At 37.8% G+C, this 23,446-nt stretch overlaps 1 protein-coding gene across 6 annotated transcripts in view; it reads right to left on the minus strand.

Moving 5' to 3' along the window:
- Positions 1-23,446, minus strand: part of LOC112964819 (core histone macro-H2A.1) — a 42,019-nt gene that overhangs the window by 3,583 nt on the left and 14,990 nt on the right. Inside the window, exons 2-8 of one of the 6 annotated variants that reach the window (XR_003253089.1) lie at positions 22,534-22,640; positions 20,841-21,038; positions 18,283-18,393; positions 11,677-11,776; positions 6,578-6,679; positions 6,019-6,108; positions 2,667-2,841 (exon numbers count right to left, since the gene is read on the minus strand). Coding sequence is in view for 4 of the 6 variants with exons in the window: in XM_026063374.1 (XP_025919159.1) it covers positions 2,667-2,841; positions 6,019-6,108; positions 11,677-11,776; positions 18,283-18,393; positions 20,841-21,038; positions 22,534-22,640 (781 nt within the window). In the remaining 2 variants the exon portion in view is untranslated. Of the gene's footprint in view, positions 1-2,666; positions 2,842-6,018; positions 6,109-6,577; positions 6,680-10,044; positions 10,136-11,676; positions 11,777-18,282; positions 18,394-20,840; positions 21,039-22,533; positions 22,641-23,446 lie in introns of all 6 variants that reach the window. The other 5 variants (XR_003253088.1, XM_026063377.1, XM_026063375.1 and 2 more) reach the window with 5 other exon arrangements.

The raw sequence follows: 23,446 nt of genomic DNA on the forward strand, positions 1-23,446 counted from the left end.
TGTGAAAAAACTTGTACTCTTCCAAAGGCAATTTAGCTGGTCCAGGGAGAATCAGCTATGTGACAAGGTAACCCACTGAGAGCATATTTTGGACACAGAAGCTACTTCCTACTGTTGGCTTACACAGAGGAAAGGGCATGGAGTCAGTATGCCTCTGCATTCGATCGCTTGCCATTTACTTATGGATGCTGCATCCTGGCATATATTAAATGGACCTTCAAGGAATTTTGGTGCTGAGCAGGAATAGTTATGCAGGTCAGCATCAAAATCGGGGTAAACACTGTTTCTGAAATGCTCAAAGGGGACTCTGAAGCTGTACGACCTTCACTCCAGTAGTGTTCCAGCAAGGTGGTCACAGCAGGGCAAATGACAACAGAGCTGCCTCCGATTTAAAGGAGATATGTGCACATGGAAGCTGATTAAACTGAATTGTTTAGGGCCTATGCCTCAAAAAAGGGAAAGAGGCAGAGTGGAAAAATCACAAGTAGGATGCTGACCAGTGCCATGTGTGGGCTGCAAGAAGCAACAGAAGCCTCTTGCCTTGGATCTACTGGTCTGAATTAAATTCTTGTAAAAAGGCAGCTTGAGATTTTAGCCAAGCTAGTGTCAATTCAGATCAAAGTCAGAGCCTCAGAATGAAATCCCCACTCAGAGGGTGATTTTATGCTCAATCCCAAACTCATCTTTCCCTGTTCTCCTGCTGGCCCTACCAGAGTGAACTCCAAGCTACCTTTGTGCAGCACCCAGCTTGTGCTTTCCACAAGTTGGCTGTGGCTGAGCATCTGGCCCACTGAATGCTATAAGCATGCTATTTTATTTTCCCCCATGATTTATTTGAACTGCCCTCATGTAATCCCATTCCTCAACCATAAAAGAGAATGAAACTGTTTATGTGGGTTTATTGGGTGATGTCTGCTTGACAGATGTCTGTACCAGAACAGCTGCATACATGTGCTGTCTTTGGCATTTGCTGTCCTTAAAAGCTTTACATTTTTATGCTTTTGACTTTATAAAAACAAGTAGAGTAGTGTCAGAATATATTCTTTTCTCTTCAAAATTAATTTATGCTTGAATATCTCTAAAGAAAAAAGGGAAAATATACAACATCATATATTTCCCAAGGCCTGTTGATTCCACTCCATCTTTCAAAAACATCACTTCAGTTGGCTTGAGTGAGAATTATGTGTGTACACCAAGTTGACAACACAGCCACAAATCTCATCTGTCAGTAACCAGATTTGATAACAGAATGTGAATCATGATTATTCAGGGTTTCATCATGTTCCAACACCAATCAACTACTTCACAACAATGGTTGCGAACGGTTCCTTCCTGGGAGCTATCCAGTAAATAAGGACTCTAGGGAAGATACTTCATATAGCCTTGCTTTAGGCACCTAAATAAACAGTTCCACAAACACTCTATAGTGAGTGGAGGAATGCAGTTTCTCCCAAAAAGCAATTCAGAGAACAGCTTAATTGTGCTGGATCACCATCCGGAAGAGCTTCTCTTTTTACCGACTAGCTTGACAACTAATTCAACTGGTTAATATGAATCCTCCACTACATTTTCTCTATGGTTCTACAAAGCTGGCTTATGTTACCTCCTTAAAATGTCATTCATGTACCTCAGCCTTTTTCTGAAGCTCAGTCTGATGCAAGTTGCTTAAATTTATTATCCCAGTGAAACTGCTATATCTTTACTGTCATTCACCCAAAAAGCTCACCCAATAATACTTTCTGCCCTACACAGAATACGCAGGAATTAATCTCATGTTGCAACGTGGCACAATGGGAAGAATACTCTTGCTGAAGAAGATCAGTCAACTACTTCTATGGCAAATTCAAAGTAGCAGCTGTTCAGGGTTAAATACACAACTGTAATTCAGCATGGATTTGGTCCTTGGTCTTCATACTGAGCCATCATTAAGGGCCAAATGCTCCAGCTGTGCCCCCCCCCCTTCCCAAGAGCCTCAAATTAAAATTCTAGTCCATATTTAGACTTTTAAGAATGTGATACAATTTTCAAAGGCATTAAGCATCCTACCACAGCTAGAGGACCTTAACTTTAGATTTTGGCTTTCAAAAATCTTGGCAAAGACTTTAAGGCCTTTTTTTTCTGGAAGAGTTCCACGATGTAAACTGCATGGAATTCAGCTTACAGATTTTGGGAGAAAGCTTGAAGTGACTCTGCAAATCCTTAGAATCAAGGCATTTCAAGTCCGATGCTTAAACTAACACTAAAACACGTCTTCTTGCTAACCTATGTAAGACATATATAGTAGTATGTTTAATTATGCAGTAAAACTAGGTAAAATAGATTCCTTTTCTTCATGCTCTCCTCCACATCCTCAATTTATAGGAACAAATTGATAGTGTGAAAAAAAGTCTTTTAATATACTCTTAGAGTACATTAACCTATTTGTATGCTTTAAGTTTTTGCAGGATCATTGCTAGACCTGCCAAAGTTAAACTAGGATTCAGGAGAATATTCTAGGCTCCATGTGCAGCTTGAATGAATCTACAAGAAATATTTCATTTGGGGAATTGATCTAAATGAACAAGAATAGAGTTATTATTGTAGCAGGAAAGAACGGAACATATGCGATGGCATTAGAAAACGTGACCAGTCTGGCATCAAGTATAAGGTTTGCATAACAGCCTTACCTGCCGCTGCCAATTGAAGGAAATGCAATTGATTTCAGCTTCTTTTCATCAGCCAGAGCCAAGCAGTTCTTCACTGTCTTTTCCAGCAGCTCCTCGCATTTGTCTGAGCCCCAACCTGGGCTATTACAGTGGATCACAAACTTTGCGGGCAATCCATGGCCAGCACTGACAACAGCTAGTCAGAAACGAAAGTGAAACGTAATTGCTTTCCTCTCATTAGGATTAAAAGAGTGCATATGTGATTAAAATAGCAAACAATCGACAGACATTCCTTTAGCCCCTGTGAATGTTTTAGATTACAAATCACGCAGGCTTAAAATACATGATTACAGAGACTTTGCATTTTCCATTTCCAGCTGCATTTCACTGTGGTAATTTATAAATCATAGCTATAATAGAGCTTATTTTAGAGAGAGCAAGAATTCATGACTGACATCAAAGGAAACACATTTATACTGGGGATTGTGCAAACTTGTGTAATGTCTAAGCAGAAAGGCAGTAATCTGTCAGAACGTAAACCCATTCAAGGGATGATCTTGCTCTGGTTCAGATTTTATTGCAGAGCTACAGTAAATGTCAGGATAATACACTGTTAGAGGTATGACCTCTGCGACCTTTAGCTATTCTTGCTAAATACACAGTTTGTTTAGCCAGCTTCTGATCAGACGGCAGCCCAGACTGGGATCAGTTCAAAGCTATTGGTGTTCTGCAAACTGGTAAGGAAGGCTAGAAAAGAGGTGAATTATCTAAGATTTTTGCCTTATTTCTATCTTCATTTCTGAGTAAGCATAAAGGAGGCATTTTGGGCCTGTTTTTATTCAAGCTTTTTGTTTATGGGTCATCCTTGATTGCTTAAACAATGCTGTTTTCTAGTTTACCTCTTTCATCACATTTTTGACAGACTGTTGGACAGGATGCGTTTACAGATTTACAATGTTTGATTCACTCTGTTTATATACCAACAGGCGAGGCCCTGTATGTACAAAGAAACGAGAAAGGTTTTTTACCATGCTAATTGTATGTTATCACCATGATACTGTCATGGATGTGTGGGGATTAAGTGGACGCGGGAGAGCCTGCAGACAAACTGCTGGCAGTCAGTCAGGCTCCAAAACGGTGGCCTTCTCCCAGCAGGACAACATATTCTGGATTCACCACTTCCCATCACAGAGCAACAACAGATTGTGCCCTGCCTGCCAGAAAACAGGATAACAGGATCATTGCCATTCTCAACTTGCAGGTCTGTGGCTGCAATTAAAAGCTTGTAACTTTGGTTCGCTAAAAAAAAAAAAAAAGATGGAAGAAAAATACTCTATTCACAAGCTCATGGAACAAAAACCACCTAGTCGAAGTCTCACAAGAGCATACACTGAAGCTTCACAAAGCGTCAGCCCTCTAAGAGGCTTTGGGATATAATCATACATGCCCACAAAAGCGTAGGTATAAAATGGGAGCTTGCTTCTTTAAAAACAACAATAAAAATACCAGTGATTAAAAAAAATCAGGTCTGTAAAGGTGCTTAAAGGCCAGAAATTCTCTGCTCCATTCTGGGATGTTTATGAGGCATTTTGTTATTAAAATATCACAGAAATAACTCCTGGAGCACTATCATCACATATGGATACTATTCTGTAGCTGCTGCAGAAAAGAGAAAATAGACTTTGTCATGTGGCACTCTGACAGGAGGTTAATCAGAAGTGTAAATTTTAAGGGACAATGGAAGCACAAGCATTTATATTTTTATAGGTTTGTAGATTCTCAACATATTGAATAACCTCAGTGTTAGGCAATTTTAATTTGTCATAATGTGCATCTAAAATGTTGGCAAATTCAGAATACATCATAAATCCAAGAAGAAACTAATAAAAGCAGCTGACATCTCTCTACTCAGATGTGGAATGCTGATGATATCTTCATACTGAAAGAATAAAACATTGTATTGATACACATCACCAACTTTAATATTTCTGAGACAGGAGTGTTTTCTAGGGTAGTCACTAATTAACTCATTATGATTCTGTTGAGGACACCTCTTAATTACCAAGAGCAACGGTCACTTATTTCACATCAAAATACTCTGAAAGGGAAAGTACGTTATACTTTTTCTATTAAAAAAAAAAAAAGAACTGTGGACAAATTCTGTGCTAGTTACTATTATATGCACAGTAACCTGGTTATTGGTAGATTAAAGGAATATTCATATAATTGAGAAATCTGGGGAAATGGCTTGTGCCAGTTCTACTCTAGAGTCCTCTAACAGTCAGTTTCTGCTGGTGTGACACAGAGCTTCCTCTTGATTTCGGTGACACTCTCAGGCTAAGACTGCCAAGCTGCCCTCGGATCGGAGGAATGAAGTGGTGGCTGAGAAAAAAATCTCTTTCCAACTTGAAATCTAGTTCTGAGCACACTTTGGCCTAGCTAACCGATAGCTTGATAAGGAATACTGTACAGAAGTGAGCAAAGAATAGGCGAGTAATTGATTCTATATTTTTTTGCAAAACCAGAATTCTAAGAAAATGCTATTAAAAATTTAAATGAAAAGCAAACCAGGAAGAAAAAAAATTGCATTAAGTTACCAGAAGTAAACAGTCATAAATTTCTCCTGTCCTAGTTGAAGCCTTAGATCTCCTCCTCAGCTTTAGTCAGAATTCGTTTACAAAACTGCACGCACTATATTTATTTTCATAGCATAAACACAGATGGCAGAATCAGAGTTCTATATGAACAACATGTATCAGCAATTTCACAGATGGCGTAAAATTACATACTGTGATTTATCAAACTTTACTACTCTACAATATTAGATTGTCCTCAGATATTACATAAATTTTGATAACTAGGCATTGAAAAATCATAAGCTTTTACAGCAATGGCTTAGGCACTGATTAAACAAGGTACCTAAGCAGATGCTTAATTTTAAGCAAGTGCTTTAAGTTCAGTGAAAGTCAGACAGAAAAGCAGACGTTTAACAGAGTTGAACTTCAGCTGTTCTTGAAAATAAGCACCTAATTAAGGGCTTTCCTGAGCTGTGTCCTTAATAATCAACATTCTTTGTATATGTGTGTCTCTGTGAACAGCTTCTTTTTATTTGTAATATTACATCACTATACCATTTCCCAGATGCTTTGATACGGTTCCTTAAGATGCAGTGCATGTATTTTAACATTTGAGAATACAAATATCATGTAACCCACCAACGTCGTCTGGGGATAGCACGAACCCAGAGGGATTCTCACACAAGCACTGGGCTGGAACGAGTTTGGTTGATTGACTGCAGCGAAGACTGCGGCAGACCGCAAGAACCCGCTGCCCACCGTGCTCATCCGGGGCTTCCCGAAGCGCAGAACCTCACCTCCAGCTATGTCCAATGGCCCGTTCTTTTTGCGAAGCTCAATGACAGCTTCCACAAACTCCTTGCCGCCTTTCTTTTCCAAAGTGCTCCCTGAACAGAGAATTGTTATTTTACTCCTCTGATCCCAGGCTTCCACAGCACACATGTGACTGATCATTACTTGCGATTACATAATTCTAGATTTTTCTGCCCAAACGTTTTTTGGGGACTGCAAAGTAAGATCTAAACCTTTTGGGACTTCAGAATTAGCTAGTCATTAAAAACAACAACAACAACAACAAAAAGAAAAAACCAAAGAAGACAACCCTAACAACCCAAAAACCTCACATCTGTATCCCTTGCTAACATTCTCAGACTCTGATTTTAATGTCAATACATCTGAGATGACATCCCTATCTCCTTCCTTATCATGAGCATCTGTTAGTGTGAAATGTTCCAGAAGAATGTGCTAGCTCAAGGGTGTTGAAGGTTCATAATTCCTTCCCCTAAGATTCATTTCCCCTCTCTCTTATAAATTGTTTTAAAGAGCCATTTGCCACAATAAGAATTTGAAACTCACCTGATCTTGGTCCCTGACCCCAACAGGTGGCACCAGGAATGAAACAGTCTCGTGAGTGCAGCGGGCTGCTTTACTTGGTAACTGCCCAGCTTGTTGAGCCACCTTTAACCAAGAGGAAGAGCCTCAGAAATAAGGAGAATCTCTAAGGAACATATTCCTCCAATGAACTTCTCTAACTACAGCTAAGGAGCTGGACAAAGTCAGTCTGGGAAAAGAAGAGCTGTGCAGTGTTTCAGGGCAACCAAAAGGTATGCAGTTTACAAAGGCAGTCCATCACTAAATGGTTTAGATCTTATTTTGCAGCTCTAGTTTTAGATATTAATATAAAAAACAGCCCAAGAAAGCATTTTCCTAACTACATAAGCATCCCAAATAAATTTTCACTGTGCATATTAATTATAAAGGTAGATAAGTAAGAAGCAGTGGAATCATAAAGGCTCTGATTTCTTACTTTGAAAACTGATTTCCAAAAATTCAGAACTAAGATCTCTAAATGTCTAGACATTTATTTGGTGAAGCCCCTTACTTTCACTGATGAAGAAAGAAAAACTGCATTTTCTGATGGAAGTGCACATACTATATGCTCAAGGAAGCAGAGCCCTTCCTCCAAGATTTAGTTGCCTAAATAGGGTTATAGCTCTAAGAGCACTGCCAGATGTTTTTGCTTTGACACCATTGTTAATTTTTTTCCAAAATGAATATTAAAAGCTTGTTGAAAATAACTGAATGCACTTGTTTTTTCATTTAAAAACTATCTCTATGACCCTGCCTCTATTTTTGCTGTAGGTAGTCTATTGTCTTTGGGGTAAAAAAGCTGAAGATAATTAAAAAAAAAAAAAAAGGTTTTATTTTGCTTTCTTCATAACTAATTCACAATGGGTGTTTGCCGAAAGCTGGATTGCAAGGTTTGACTGTGTAGGTCAGAGTTTAATTTGCTCCTTGTAATCATTTTAGCTTTTTTATATAAACACTTTGGTCTAAGTTTATTTAGACAAACTCCTTACTAAGATTTTTCTGAAACTCCAAGTTATCTATCCCTGTGCAACTGAGTGGAAGACACCTTATTACAAATCCCTGAGATAAGACATTATGGTTGCATTTGTAGCAGCAAAGTGTCTTAAGAGAGTGTGCTAGGAAAAGAGATCCACCCGCAGAACAGAGGTGCTTGGAAATATATTGCCTTTCAAAAGCGTAATGCTATTATATACCAGATAGCCTGACATACGGTGCCTTTTGCTGAACCTATTTAACAGACACAGCTAACACCAGGGTTTTGTAAAATCATTCTGACAGGGAATGGATGGGGATGGATAGGGACGGTCCTCCATTCTAGTTATATTCTTGCTGCATATATTCCATATCAATCCAGTTTTTATATATATATTTTATATATATATATGTATGTATAGTCCAGTTATATTCCACTTGAGTCCATGAACTCAGACCAGTCCTAAAACTCGTGACATTCTCAATCCTTAATATCTCCCGTTTCAACGGGAAACATAATTAAGCCTTGCACAGAACCTACAAAGAGAAAAGATCTACTAACTAGGTCATTTCTCTGCCATTGCAAAGCTGTTGTACATTTAACGGAATTTAGCCTAGTTTGGTTTAATTCAATTTAGAAGGATCGGCTTTTTCCCTTCTACTGGGAATTAATTTATAATTAAAAGCAATGAACAACCCGAGCAGCTTATTTCACATAAACTGAACTCTCCTTGCAGATCTGGTGCAAAGAGCAGAAGTATTTGGTGTGAATCAGTGATGTTTTCTGCATTTACTCTACAATGATGTTCTTTTTATAATTAACAGTGAAGGTTTACATTGCAATTACATTCAGAACAATGTTGTAAATTAGCTTCATCCTGGAAGGGACATACTGTATTTAACCATTTTCCACTACATTAGTAAGTTTCTTGATGGAAGTCTTGCTTCACAGCTTCAAGGTTAGTAGCTTGTTTGCTCATAGGCATAAATATGTGTCACTCCCATGAGAATTAGGTCATTATCTCATGCTTTCCAAGCAGGCATTGGTATCAGTGTTGAAAACAGCGTTAGCAGAAATTTAGGCTCTAAAACTCTCAGGATAAGCCCCCAATACATTTAAATTGTTAGGGAAAAAAAACAAAAATTAAAAAAAATTTAGATGGGTAAAAGTTAATCATTGGAAGCTAAGCATTTGTGCACTTCTATTCTTTCTTACAGCAGTCAGAGGTAACAGGAACCTACACTAAAGTATGAGCAGTGCAGCTTTGAGAATTTTCTTTGTAGGGTAGCTACGAAAGCGTTTCTTTGTCAAAGGATCAGAGACGAGCACATTAGCTAAATGAATCTGACAGCCCTTAGAAGCATATTCCTGAGATACAGGGTTATCACGACACTTTTCTTCTTTCAATGCCTCTACACAAGGTTGTTTAGCCAGCCAAGTCACAGCTGTTCCTGCCTCAACAGGACATCCAGAGCTGCATTTGTCCGGGCATTACTCAAAAGCAGCCCCTGCAGAAAGAACAGGTGCTGCAAGGCCTGCCAGCTCCGCAGGAGGACACGCGTCCCTCCAAGCCAGCGCTGAGGCAGTGCCTCAGGCACAAAGGGACACCCTTTGCATGGTGATGATGAGGTTAAGGTGAGATGCAAAACAGAGGCTGGCATCATGTGACTATTTTGTAAAATATGGTGGGTTATCACCTTTAGCAGCAGCTTTTGTATTTAGCCCAAATTCTGATTTGCCTTCTTAAATTACCAAGGCAGTTCAATAAATACCCATTTATGAAAACCTTTGAAATACTGCACTGAAAGGTGCATATAGAGGCATATTACTAAGGTAAGAGTTACTCAGGGGAACCATAAGACACTGAATTAAGACTTCTGTCGTATGGCCTATCATGCCTTCTTGCATCAGCATAGTTTAGATGACTGCCTGAAAAACGTACGTAGCACCACTAGATACACGTGCCTGTGGTTAAAGGGCAGCTCAGCAGGACTGTGAAGGTCAACTGGTCCACAAATCAAAACGTGAAAAAACTAACTGATCTTAAGAGTTCAGAAATTCCAGATGGGCGAGATCCAGCATGTCAGATGTGAACATCTGAAACTTGGCATGAAGAGAGCATATTGGAACCAGTCAGAAATCTAAAGATCAAGACTCAAACTTTATTCAAAACAACGTATTTAACATGTCAAACAAATAATGCGGTAATTCATTTTCCTTGGTCACATGCCTGTCTTGAACATACTGTTCCTGCACTTCAAATTTTGGCGGTGCATTCTATTATTACTTTGGAAAGTCTGATTTGATGATAAAAATCAGAAATGTCTATTGAGTTTGCACTTACTCATTTCTTTTTATTATCGGTCAGGACTGCTGGAAGCGAGAAATGAATGCAAATCTGCATAGCTACAACAAGCTTGTGGCTGCTGATTTACCATGCACACACATACAAACTCCGCAGCACTGAACTTTCCATTACCTACTTCACCACCGGTGTAGAAGTCAGAGTTTGTCGGGTGAACGACAGCATCACTGTCGATCGTGGCAATGTCAGCCTGTACAACTTGCAACTACAACAGGTAAACAGATGTATATCAACCACGTTGGACAGAGACCCAGCACAGGCTCTACATTTACACATGTACCAACGTCCATATTTTCCTACCTTTACACCTCCAAACCTTGCGCCAAAGGAGTATGCTGAGTTGTGTGTGCAGGTGTGTGTAGAGAAAGGGGTGTAGGGAACAGGAGGAGGAATATTGAGTATGACATGTTCAAATAAATGTTAAAATGACAAGTCAGAGCAATCACATGAGATCATTTCCAAAGTTTTAAAATCAGCTAATACCCCATTTCACTTTGCAGAAACCTAGAACAACCAGTACCCCACAGAGCATGACACTAAAATATGGAATCTGTTTAAGAAAGAAATTCGGGATCATCAAACCAAACAAAATAATTAGTTTCTCCATTTTGTCAGCATCAATAAACCGACAGGCACTAATTTTAAAAATTACAATGTTTCATAATTTTGTTTCTAAAAATGATAGTCTCCTTCACATGGAGAAAGCCACATTTTTGCTTGTATCGTATTCACTTTAAAAAACATAAACGATCCATCTCATATTTTAGAGGTAAGACTTATTTTCTAATTATGTGTTGGCCATACAGTTTTTCCTACAGCAGATCATTTTTTAATTTTTCTCTTTATACAAGACTCTATCTGGTTGAGACAGATGTAAAAATATAAACACTTCTGAAGATGGCGGATTTATAACTTTGCCTTCTTATATCTTTTTCTTGTTAATTTACACATATACTTTCCATTAGGAAATGCAATAGTAGAAGAATTAAGTGCTGTATTCCATTAAGGAAGTTTTAAACATGATGCCAGCAGCAGGTATAATCAAATAAATATGGAAGACAGTGCATGATACAAGAAGGTTAATTCTTTTTTACTTTTGATGAAGAACAGGCTTTTGTTAAAGACGGATTTTTTTTTTTTATCTGAAACAAGTGAGAAGCTTTAAAAGCGATACACCAACTATCTATCTTCAAGTTCAGTGCTGCTCTAATATCAGTATTTGTTTTCAGCTGAATGTGAAAGTCACAGAGAGGGAGTAATTTAAGCATAATAAAAACAAATCATTTGACTGAATTAAACACAAAATCAAGGTAAAAAGAAAATTTGGGGATAGTTAGTTATTTAATCATCCCACTTGACAAATTTCTATGCCTACTCTGAATATCAGGAAAAAACACAGAGGTTGCAGTTAGAATGGAGAAACTGCTTATTTTGAAAACAACCTGACAAAAAAGTATTTTAGTCCTCAAAGAATCCACATAAGAAACCCCCCAAAATAGCTAACAGTCACATATGATCATTATGGAAAAGAATTTAAATGATTTTAATCAAAATCAGCTTGAAGGCTAGCAATACATGCAAGTATTCAGATTTGGTGAAAAGTCTTTGGAATATAGTTCTTCAACAGAACAGAAACCGGAAGATCTGAATTTCTGCTTTTAGTTTAACGTATGAAGTCCTAGAGTAAATTCTGGGTTCCATAATTTCCATGTGACCGTTAGTTGTGTCAACCCATGCCCCATTTACCTAGGTCATCTTTAAGGTCAATGTCAGCATTGGTAGGATTGATAATGGCCTCCACCTCGAAGCCGGCTAAATTACTGATTTCACTGTGAATAAGGTTCAGCTGAAAAGAAAAGCATGAGGTGGGAAATAACAGGACAGCTGGGAAATCACAGAGAAGCTGCAGAAAAGTGAGCTTTGCAACACAGATGGAGATAGCATCACTGCAAACAAATATGCAAAATAAAAGGCAGGTCATAAAGGAGGGTTATTATCAAAAAAAATTCAAACACAAGACTCAAACATTGTTCACTCTGGAAGAAAATGATGTACCTGTTAACAAGCTCTATTTTGGCTTTATGCTGACCACTATTTGGGATTCTTATTTTCGCATTATAAAGGGTATTTGTTTGTCCTCAAAGTATAGATGAAAGATGCTCCAACCCTTTCTTATGCATCAACTATAGGAAAGTGTCATGACTGCTCAGAACTGAAACTGGATAAAGGAAGGTCCTCCTTATTTAAGCCAGTAAAAGTGAGCACGTCTTTGGGAAAACAGGCACTTGCCTCCACAGATACCTCCATCCTAACAAGGGGACATGCTGCTTTTTCTTTCCATATTATTGGTCACCACAGCCTGTATTGCAGCCGCTTCAGTTTTCATTTGCCCAGGTCTGCCGCCTTTGTGGAACGGCTGGTAAAGCACTTTAAATAGGCACTGTTAGGTACTTATCATTTATAATAGAGGTACTCTGCAGTCCAGTGGAGAGCTTTTATTTGCTTTACTCCCTCTAGTCGTTTATGAAAACAGCATTTTTAGCTCCACCCACTGCTGCCCCTGAGCCCCACCCATGTCCTCCAAGCAAGTCTCCAAATTGCTGTCTTAATCATTACAAAATTAGAAGGATTTATCATGGGCATATAGCACGGTGAGGAAGTTGGCACAGATGTCTAGAGATTAGCCTCATATCTGCACTTCGTGTTCTTAAAAAAATAAAATTAATGAACTATGAGGAAGTGCAGATTTCACCTTTAACATCACAATTCGAGCAAGATTTACAAACTATTACATAAAGTCAGAAGTCAAGTTCAAATGAGAAAACCAGACCACCAACGGTAAGGGACTGACACTGCCATACCGTACTACTGAGGATGTTTTCTGTAAACGCTTAGCGGTGTAATGCGATAGCACAATTTGTTTACTACTGAAAGTCTGTGATCCACACCACAGAAACAACTCCGTAATTTGAGGCAGTTTGATGTAAAGTCCAGACTCGGCACAAGCAAGAACTGCAGTTCACTGGCAGGTACGGGGGGAAGCTTCGAACCGGGGGGCTGTGACACTGCTTTGTAGCCAATGTTGGGAACTCGAATTTCACATGCACCAAGTTTACTACCCCCCTAATTAAAACACTGAAGTGCACAAAATTTTCCAGACTCTTTCATATGTGGAAATACATTATCTACATTATAAATTACGCTTATATCTACAACCAGCATGTACATGCATTTAAGATGATTGTTTCAATAGCTGATTAGGCGATATGGGAAGCAGCTATTAAAGAGAAAGTTCTTGTTCATTTATGCAAGTCCTGAAACCAGCTGAAATTAAGTGAAACTTTCCTTCTAATCCAAAGCCCATTGAATTCAATCTGTGAACTATAACATTTCAGTGTAACAAAACACATTTAGACGTGGCAATTATTCTCATCTATAGCTGAATTTCATCTGTTGGTTTGTAATCCATTTTTGTAAACTTTTTAAAATCTTCTCCATGTATATGTGAATTTACTAACATAGTAAACATAGGAATATATGAGTCAATTCACGAAACCAATATGAGTGAATGGATCATTTAAGGAGGCCAACATTCATACATTTAAATTTTATGAAAAAAAGCATTTCCATTTCATTCATGTGATTATATGAATTGACCTTCTTTTTCTTTTTAAAAGCCTGCAATTTCATGTAACTCGCTTGAGTAAACTATGGTCCCTCAAAATAGGGTGATTTTGGCTACAAATGAGTGTACTTCAGCCCTGTAGGGGTCTGTGTGGGAATGTGTAAAAAGATCTAAGAAAGCTTACTTTCCAAATAGCTTAGAATCCTTTAATATTTCACACGTGGCAAGTTATTTATAGTTGAGTTTGAGTCTTGAGTTTGACTACAAGCAACTGCTGTTTAAAAAAAAAAAAAAAAAAGTCAAATCAAACCAAACCGAAATGTTAAAGAAACTTTATGAATTTTGAAATAAAAAAAAACAACAACAAAACACATGCACACACCAAAAGACTGTTCTGTGGAGATTTTAGTAGTAATATGTACCTAAGCGTATTTTGTTAATTTTATAGTTGACTCTTTTTGATCTCTAGTTCTCTGTGTTCTACCAGGTTTTGCCAGAGATCTATCAGCTGCAGACCATTTTGGCTTTACACCTTTACACTATTTCTGCATCTATTCATATATGGGATTTACATAGCAACCAATTGGTAATTTAAGTTTTAATTTAACAACAGGAAGAAATACTTTAAAAGCTGACCATCACTGATAGGCTTGTGCTGGCAGCTAAGTATTATTTTGCTAAATTTTGCATTTACTGTTCAATGCATTGTTAGCTAATTGCCAAATCCTACAGTATAAATCAAAAGCTTTCTTATGGCATTAAATCCTTGGACAAGTTATTGCACAATGTTACTATATAATAGAATGAAACATGTATTTTAGGGGAAAGAAGTGATCCCCTAAAAGGGCCACATTTTATAAAAATATCCACAACTTGCATGTACATGTGCAACAAAGAATAGACATAACTTTAGGTAACATTTAAATTAAATGTTAGTTAGATAAAATGCAGATGGCACTTAGCACATCCGTAAGTATTCTGAGCCAAGCCTTGCATTTCTTATTTCAGACAAAATTACCTTTAAAGTCATGGAAATTTTGCTTGAGGGAGGACTTTATTTTATATTATTTAAGAACAGTTTCCTACAGAAAACTGAAGACGCCTGTGGCAAGCCAATAAGCTGAGGTCTTTTTTAAAGTCCAAACCCCAATGCTTAGGCCTGAGGTCTTACAACCGTCCCTCTACTCCGTAACTGTCCCAGAAGAACGAACTGGTTACTGTGCGGAGTATCAGATTTCCATGGGGATAGTATTTGCAGGATGCACAACCATTTAAAAATTAACTAGGTTTTAATACTTTATGGTGTAATACTAGTACACTTCTACAGGTATAACTGAATGGTTCTCTGCCATTTCCTGACCCCTAAGAACCTCTGAATTTGCCTGAACGTCAGCAAAGTTATCTCAAGATTTTATGCAATAACAGTACGTTTTAAAATCTGAACAATACCCAGGTTTGCAGTGTTCTCAACTGTGTTTTCAGTAATTAAATCTGGTGGTATTAACAATGGAGAGCCCATTCTTGCAAGTAAAACCTTTCTCTTCTGCAAACATGGAGTCAAGAAGAAAGATTTTTCCCATTAAAGCCTTATGAGTGACATGACAGGAAGAACAGGATTATTTTCTGGCTTCTCCACATCTAGTAGATAATTTCGTGACCTAGCAGATACCAGTTTTGCAGAGACCGGTTTACTAGACACGCTGTTATGGTGTTCAAGGAGGTCACAGGAGATGTGAAAGATACTGACTGTTGTTTGGTTGGGTTTTCTGGTTTTCAGTTCCTGTGTTTGCACTATAGTTTATATTTCTATTTAGAGCATAGAGCACATTAAAATATACTGAAAAATCAATGTGTTTAAATTCAAGGACAATTAAAATAATTGTGATTAATAAGAATATTTTTGCTTTTCAAATGGAGCAGCTCAAAATGTCTTAACCTATCATACTTTCCTACCATCCGTGTGAAGAGTATATACATACTACTGTATCTCCATGTCCCAGATGGGGAAGGCAACAGGGAAAGATGAGGTGATTCACAGTATCTCTAAATCAAACAGAATTAGAAGCCAGGAGTCACTTTCCAGGCCTCTGTCTGAACCACCTAAGCACACTGTCCTCTCTAGCCATGAAACCAAGGGGTTTTGCCTTCCTCCAAATTCACATTTAAGAGTGAGGCTATGCTGAACAGAGAAAAGTTCTCCTCCAGACAGGCAAGCACCTTCTGTCATGCATGGTCCTAAGGAACTTCTGCTTATCATAAAGCCAAGCTGCAAGACTATTGTTTAAAATGACTATCTATGGTTTTAAGAAAATTATTAGATCATTATGTTTATGAATACCATGTGGCAATAATTTGAAAACTACAACAAAACTTTTTTTTTTCTGGAAAAATAGCATCAGACTTAACAGATTTAGGTAAACATTTAAAATCAATACTACCTTTTTAAACAGCAATTGCATGTAGAAATGGCTAAGCAGAAGCATTTAATTGATTCAAAGTCACTAAAATTTTTTAAAGATAATTGTTCTATGTCATTTGTAAATTTTCAAAATAAAGCAATTATTTGAAATTTCCATGTGTTGCTTAAATAATTAATAACTACCACCACCAATGAAGTCCCAGGCTGCTAAACTTAGCAACAGACATCCTGTCATACCCAGGAACTTCTCACCTGGACCATGCAAAATGCACCTGAAGTTTAGGAAACAGGAAGCACTCGAGTCCCACTGATTTCATCACTGTTACTAAAAGTTTTATCTTTGCCTTTTTATCACAGAAAAATCAAACACATATCTTGGTAATTTGGAAAATGTATGTTTTGAAAAATAATTTCTGGGGAATGCTCTGAAAAGGTTTAAGAATGAGCCAGCATAATGGGTTTTTTTTTTGCCTCTATGCTAAACAAAATTTCTCTGATCACTACAGTGCAAGTTTTCTTTGCATTTTAAGCTTTCCACACTTTTAGTCTTACCATGAACACCTGAAAGAATTCAAGTTGGTTTAAATGCATTATTTTGGGGGTAAATCAGACCAAATACATTAATATATTATTTATCAGCTCAAACAAGGTAAGACTTTCATTTTTAACCCATAAAGTATTTGTTAGACATAGCATACTTTCTACCCTTAGATTTTTACACTAACCATTTACTGCCTCTAAAGACAATTCTTTACACGGAGTCAAAAGCCAAATGTAATTTATGCTAGACACATCTCAATAATATCTGTGTATATCCTGTCCTTCAGAAGAACCATCCGTTTCATTTGGAGTGTTCCCAGGAGGCAAAACTGGTTTTCATTTTTTCTTTAAATCAGATGCATACTGTGTTACAAATACAGGCTAACACCTGGCCCCTCTGATGCCAATGGAAAAAACGCAGGGCTAAGTGACAGCGAGGCAGTGTGGGGATGGACACTTAGTTCTAGCAACCTTTTCAGGGGGCTGCGCTCCAGGTGAATGAGAAAGCCAGAAAGTCCATTCCCCAGTGCAAGGCACTCAATGGAAAGCTCTACAGCAGATACTGGTTCTGTTCCCTGTAGCTTAAAGCAGTCTTGGAGCTCGTATTTCTCTTCCACCGAACCTAACAGCAAAGCCCCATTGATTTGCTGGATCAGGCTTGTTAGAAAACACAACCTTAGTCTTATTACAGTTTTCCTACGGTACTAAAAGGAGTTCAAAATCAGGTCCAAAAGCCTTACAGTACTTGCTTTCTTGAAACAACAATTTAGTTTAAAAATTTCAGGTTCTAATCAAGCCTTCAAAATGTTTTAAAACCCAAATATATTTAAAATCATCCCCCTGGAAGTAGTCAAATAACAAAACCTACCAAACTGACAATCTGGTTCTAGCTGTAAAATTACATGTAGAAAACCAGAAGTCTTGCAAAAAATAATGTTATTTTCATGCATGTTAAACTTAGCAGACAAACTGTGCAAGGATAAATGGAGAACAACCTCAATATGAAGTAAAAATGAGTCAGAGGAGATACATTCCACAATGGACAAAAATGGCTCATCTTTTATGACTTAAAACACAATGATCTGACTATTGAATGACAGAAGAAAGATGCAGTTTTACTTAACAAAATTTTGTATCACAAACTAAAGGCAGGTTTCAAGATAAGAGACCAGATTAACTTATTGAATTGTCTCTTTAAATGGATATATATTTGTATTAAATCACCCCAAGTCCCAAAGCACATTCACAGGTAAAAAAGGATCATTGACTTCTAGCTTTTCATAAAAGCATCATTTGTTATTACACAGCATTAACTTTTGTAAAAAACAAAGCAGAATAAAGCACAAAACCACTATTATAAACCAATGTCTAAAATAGAATTTGATAAAAGCCTGCAAATCACTGATATCAGCAATGAAGTGGGCTGCCCTTTGGAAAAGCCATTTCATCCTTAGAATAATTTCAAAGCAGCTTAGCTGTAACAATTATACTGTCTATAAATAAGATGAGATAGATTACAAGCACACAGGCTTTCCTTCTATCTGAATATTTAATTAGGTAGGCATATAAAGACCCATTTATGTATGTTTAAAGTGTTCTAGAAGTTGTTTCAGGGAATTTCTTTGTTTAAGGATACACCTCCACCTGTGCTCAGTAGGGAAATGTCAATTGTACATAGACCTTTTTGGGAAAGGGGGATAGTGGGAGGGGGTATTCCCTAAGCAGCACTGAAAAATAGGTATTCATTTATAAAAATGCAGGAGCATACCTTCTGGCCAAGAAAGAGGCTTTTGGTGGACAGGACTGTGAAACCATCTGCAGGAGTTCCCTCTGTTGTACTGTCAGCACTGGCTGATTTGCTCACTTCTCCCTGCTTCTTCTTCCAAAAATATAGTTAATTAGTTAACTCAAGGCTCAGAGAAAAACACTGTTTAATAACACTATGATAAATGACATGCCATAAATGCTTACCAGGCAATAAAATGCCAGCAAAAATACTGGTGTTTGGATTCTATCCTTTAGTCTAACAAGTGACTGATTACTGCTGAAGGAAGCTATGCTGATCAATAGGAAAAATGACCTTAGAGTTTGTACGTCTACATAAGCCTTTCCTGCCTATGAAATTGCACAATTTGCAATTTCAAAGATGTTTTAAATGTTGTAGGGAAAATTATAAACAATGCCAAACTTTTAGCAGTTTTCTAATGGCCTGTTTGGAAAAAGATATGTACCTCTTCATACATATGGGTAGACACTCATTCTAAAGTAAATAATGACTAGTCAGAAGGCAAATTTTGTTTCTCTATGAAATGCTCACAGATTTCACAGAAGTATTTTTAGAAATATTGTTGTGAAATCTGGCTGTCCTCAGAGCCAGTGTCAGAAGAATACATTCTACCTTCTAGCTGCCTGGTAGTCAGAAATGGGCTGAACAATTTTCTCTGTCTTGATTAACTTTATCACTTTCCTTCATCTCCAGGAAAACTGTACGTTCTTTTTTTCTCCCTCAACCATCATTCCTTTATTCAATTATGTTACTGAAGTAAAATAACAGGTTTCAGGACTGAATCAACTTATTGGATAAAAATGAGAATTACAAACATTTTGAAAAAGATGCTTCATGAAGATAGTGAATTGACTACTGCAGTTATCAACTCAATTGGTGCCAGAAATCATTTCATATTTTCAGTAATGCATCACTTGTACTTTTGTGTAAATATTTGGTGCCTCAACAATACCTTTGCTGATGCTCAAAGCATACCTGGAATACTAAGTAAGCTACTGTTCTCTTATCCTCCCTTTCCAAAGCATAAAAACTAAATCTGTGGTTCAGTAACTAAGATGACTTTGATGCAAGGGTGTATTTGTGTTTCTAGGACCTGTAACCTTGCTTTACTTTACACAAATGTTTTGAAAATTAGATTTTCATGGGTCTTATTTCAATTCCCCAGGAGTTTACTGTTAGCCAAATACCAATATAGTAAGCAGACAATACAGTTTATTGTGTGGAAGAAAAACAGAACCCCACAACAGACTTCCTGCTTTTGTAATCAAGTAGGAAAAAAAATCCAGATTTAGGGAAATTATTAGTGCATGGTTATTAGAAGCATTGCACTTGAAATGTCAGCTACTAGATGTTCTAAAAGGGAAAATTAAAAAAACAGTTCCAAAAAAGTGAAACAATCGGAAGAGTGACCAAGTAAACAATAACATGCAGGATGAATACAGAAGCTTTGTTCGACTCAGAAGGCAACGTTTTCAAATGTGCTGTGAATTTCAGGTGAAATTTGTGTACCCTTCTTTCTACATTTGTAATCTACTGCTTGACAGTATTTGCTTTGCAAAGAAACCCTTGGTTAAACACGTGCACATCAGAAAGATTCCCTACTCCTACAAACTGAAATTAAAAAAGAAAAAAAATCAGTCGCGTTTTTCTTATTTTCCTAGAGTAAAACAAACATATGTCAATCACCTTGTTCTTCCCCTCCCTACCTCCACTCTTCATTTTGAATGAGTTTAATTAATCATTAGGAATTGAAAACACCAGGTCTAAACATGGAATAGTCTCACCATAACAGGCTAACAACAGAGGGGCAGTTCTGTAGGTTCTTAGCTCAGCCAAAGAAATTCTGTGCAGCCATGATAAATACAATTTCTCTGATGCTGAAAGACTGAGCTACCTGCTCTAGGAGAATGGCATCCTACTTCAAAAGGAGTATTTCGCCCTCTTTGAATGTCAACAAATCCACTAAGTGAGAGGAATCACATATACAATGCAAGTGACCTAGAATGCTCTTTTTGTGCTACATTTATAACTGCAGAATGCTGTTTTAATGTGACTTGACTTTTGAAAAAAAATACCCAGATCACTTGTTTCTAAGTGACAAATACGTTGATATTACTACACAAAGTCCAAGTAAGTTTACACCACCCAACCTAAGGCACCTGTGTAGTCACAGCAAAGCTGCCCCTACAGCTGCTATGTGAGACCTTTCGTTCGCTCACCAGTAAGCCGCAACCCTGCCCTATCACCATATATCCTCCTCCTCCAGCTCTTGGGGCCTCCAGGCAGTGCCCACCCAACCACTGCTTCATGCAGAGCATGCAGTAACCGCAGACTGGCTTTCTGTCCTGCAGATCCGTGCCACTTCCGAGGGCTTTCAGACTTCCACCCACACTGGGAAGAGGGCAGTACTCCACCTTTAGCATCTGCTGTTGAAATCACTATCCTAACAATACACTGAACAGAAAATCCACCCTCCATGATGCTTCCTGGAGCTACTTCTATCAGGCCTGTTTGGGTTTAAAATAAACAGATTACTCTACCTTGGATTTCCTTGCCCCTTTCTTGCCGCTTGCTTTCTTTGTTACAGTCTTTTTCTGTGATGGAGACTTTGCCTTCTTTGCTGGAGGTGGAGTGATGATGGCTTCCAGTTTTCCTTTTGATCCTCGCTTCTTTGCCAGCAGCTCTGGGTGAATATTGGGTAACACTCCACCACTGGCTATGGTGACTCCTTTCAATAGCTAATAAAAAAAATAAAAGTGATAGATGACAAATACCAGCATTTACTCACCAATAAAGAGAAAATGGCATTTACTGCAAACTTTGTACATTGCCTTGAGTTTTAAATGAGTCTTTTATGTTTCTCAATACATATTATCTCTGAAGAAAAGAGAATTGAAATATATGAAGTATTTGAAACGAAGCTGATCATGTAGTGAATTGTAATTGCACAGGGAATATGTATTCTTCTTGCACATATATTTGTTATTGTGAAAATCATTTGGGCTCACACAAGACCCGTTTCTTCATTAAGCTGTGAAGCCATTGAATGAAGACTGTTAACCAGCTACTAGGAGAACACAGGATAGCCACACACGTGTGGGCTTTGCAAGGCAGTCTGTGTGAGGGATGAACCCCAAAGTCCATGGTACAGGACTGCAATGGGTACCAAATTGTGAGAACACAACACCTTGCTCAAATGCTGAGTTTTCTTGAGAGGGCATTTTTTAACTGTGTTTTTTTTTTTTTTTTTTTTTTAAAGAAACTTCAAATGGAGGGTAACATCTATAAAAGTCACTATATCTGGAAGTCTTTTAAAAAAAAACCTGTAACGTAGTTGGAGAAAAGCAGATCAATATTCAAAAGTGTGCAGTTCATTTAAGCCTTCAAAAACAGAGGGGAAATACATCATGTTCTATATTTAAAACCACTAAAACAGGGACTAATTCAATATTAGGGAGGACACAAATGATGACATCAACTCCCACCTTCTGATTCATGTTGACTGCTCCCCAGCCACAACTCAGCGAGACTCTGACCTTACAAAGGGATGATGAACGGAAAGTATTATCAAATTTCCAGACCAAAGACAGAAGCAAAAGGAGGTTAGTTTGGGGATTTTTTTTTCTCCTCCATCATGATACACAAGGTTGGAAAAACACATCTGAAAAGATAGTTTTTACTGCATCTCACACAAAAGGATATTAATCCTGGCCGGTGCCTCTGGCTGACACCACAACACTGTGATAATTACACCCAAGCTTTTCTGGCTAAGTTAAAGACATTGTGAAACCTGCAATGGTCACAGACTCTCAAGAGTTCCAGAATTCTTACTTCTGAGGCCACTGTGACAGACTTCAGTGGGAACAGGATAGGTCCCACTGGGTCCCCAGTAAAGGGGGAAGAAAAAAAAAAAAATCTACAAGATTTTCTCCACGTCTCTGAAGAGTTTATGACAATGCCCCATTCTTTAACAAAAGTGGTTGTAATAGTGCAAGTAACTGTCACATTACACACCTCTCTCACATTTTTACACATTTTAAGTGTACTGAAATACATAATTAAGCTGAGTGCTCTAGCTAGTTACATAGCCAGTATGTTAGTGAGTGAATGAGCTGTTTCCTGGTGGGCTGTTCAATAAGCAGAGGTCTTGAATTGCAATTCAGCTATATGGAAAGACAATTTAAAAAGCCCTAAAGGAAATCCTGGCCCTCACACGATGGAGTTTTTTCTTACCTGATTTAATTCTTCATCATTTGCTACGGCCAACAGGATGTGTCTAGGAGTGACGCGACCCTTCTTGTTGTCCCTTGCTGCATTTCCAGCCAATTCAAGAATTTCCGCTGGGGGAAAAGCAAGCCCTTCTTAATTACATTGTGATCATTAAGAAAGATCAATAGGTGTTAGTTAGCATCCACGCAAAAGATATCTGCATTATATCACATTATTGCTAACTGCTCTCTCAAGACATCTAAGCCTAAAATTATCATCTTCTTTTCATTTATGTGATCAATGAAAGCAAAACGCACACTTGAAGTCTCATAGTCTAAACTATGTTTACTTTTTTTTTGTCCTTCTAAAACAGTCACCCAGCATTCTTGACTTTTTAGTGTACTTCTCCAGGTTACTTTGTGTTCATTTCCTAGGATTCCCCTCCCAGCAGATGTCAGAGTACTAGCTGTACAAAAGCTGTATTTTTTCCTCAAACCTGTCACAGATGTGAGTTCTGGCTTGCATTGCTTTTTATTCCTGAAAAATATGTTATTCTCAGTTTCTCATTTGTGACATTATGGAAAGATGTCAGCACACATCCCAGTTAGGATACTAAACACAAACTCTGCCGCTACACTAACTTAATGATTTTTTGTCTCTTTGAGAAGAGGTTTCTCTCCAGAAAAGGTAATTGATGAATCATGTTTGTTTGCTCCTAGCAGATTATCTCCTTAGAAGAAATTTCCAGTCCAGTCACATTGTGTTTAATAGTTGTGCATATGATGGCTTTTGCTGGAATTAGGAAAGATTAACTGCTCTCCTGCAAGGGTCTGTGAAGTGAAAGGCTAGAGCATTACCTGCTAACTTATCTGTCTTCAACTCAACAAACCTTTGGCAAAAAATGTAATTAATTACAAGAAAGTCTGGGGAATAATAA

Source organism: Apteryx rowi, unplaced genomic scaffold (genome assembly GCF_003343035.1).
Source record: "Apteryx rowi isolate R43461 unplaced genomic scaffold, aptRow1 scaffold_2, whole genome shotgun sequence".
Lineage (NCBI taxonomy): Eukaryota > Metazoa > Chordata > Aves > Apterygiformes > Apterygidae > Apteryx > Apteryx rowi.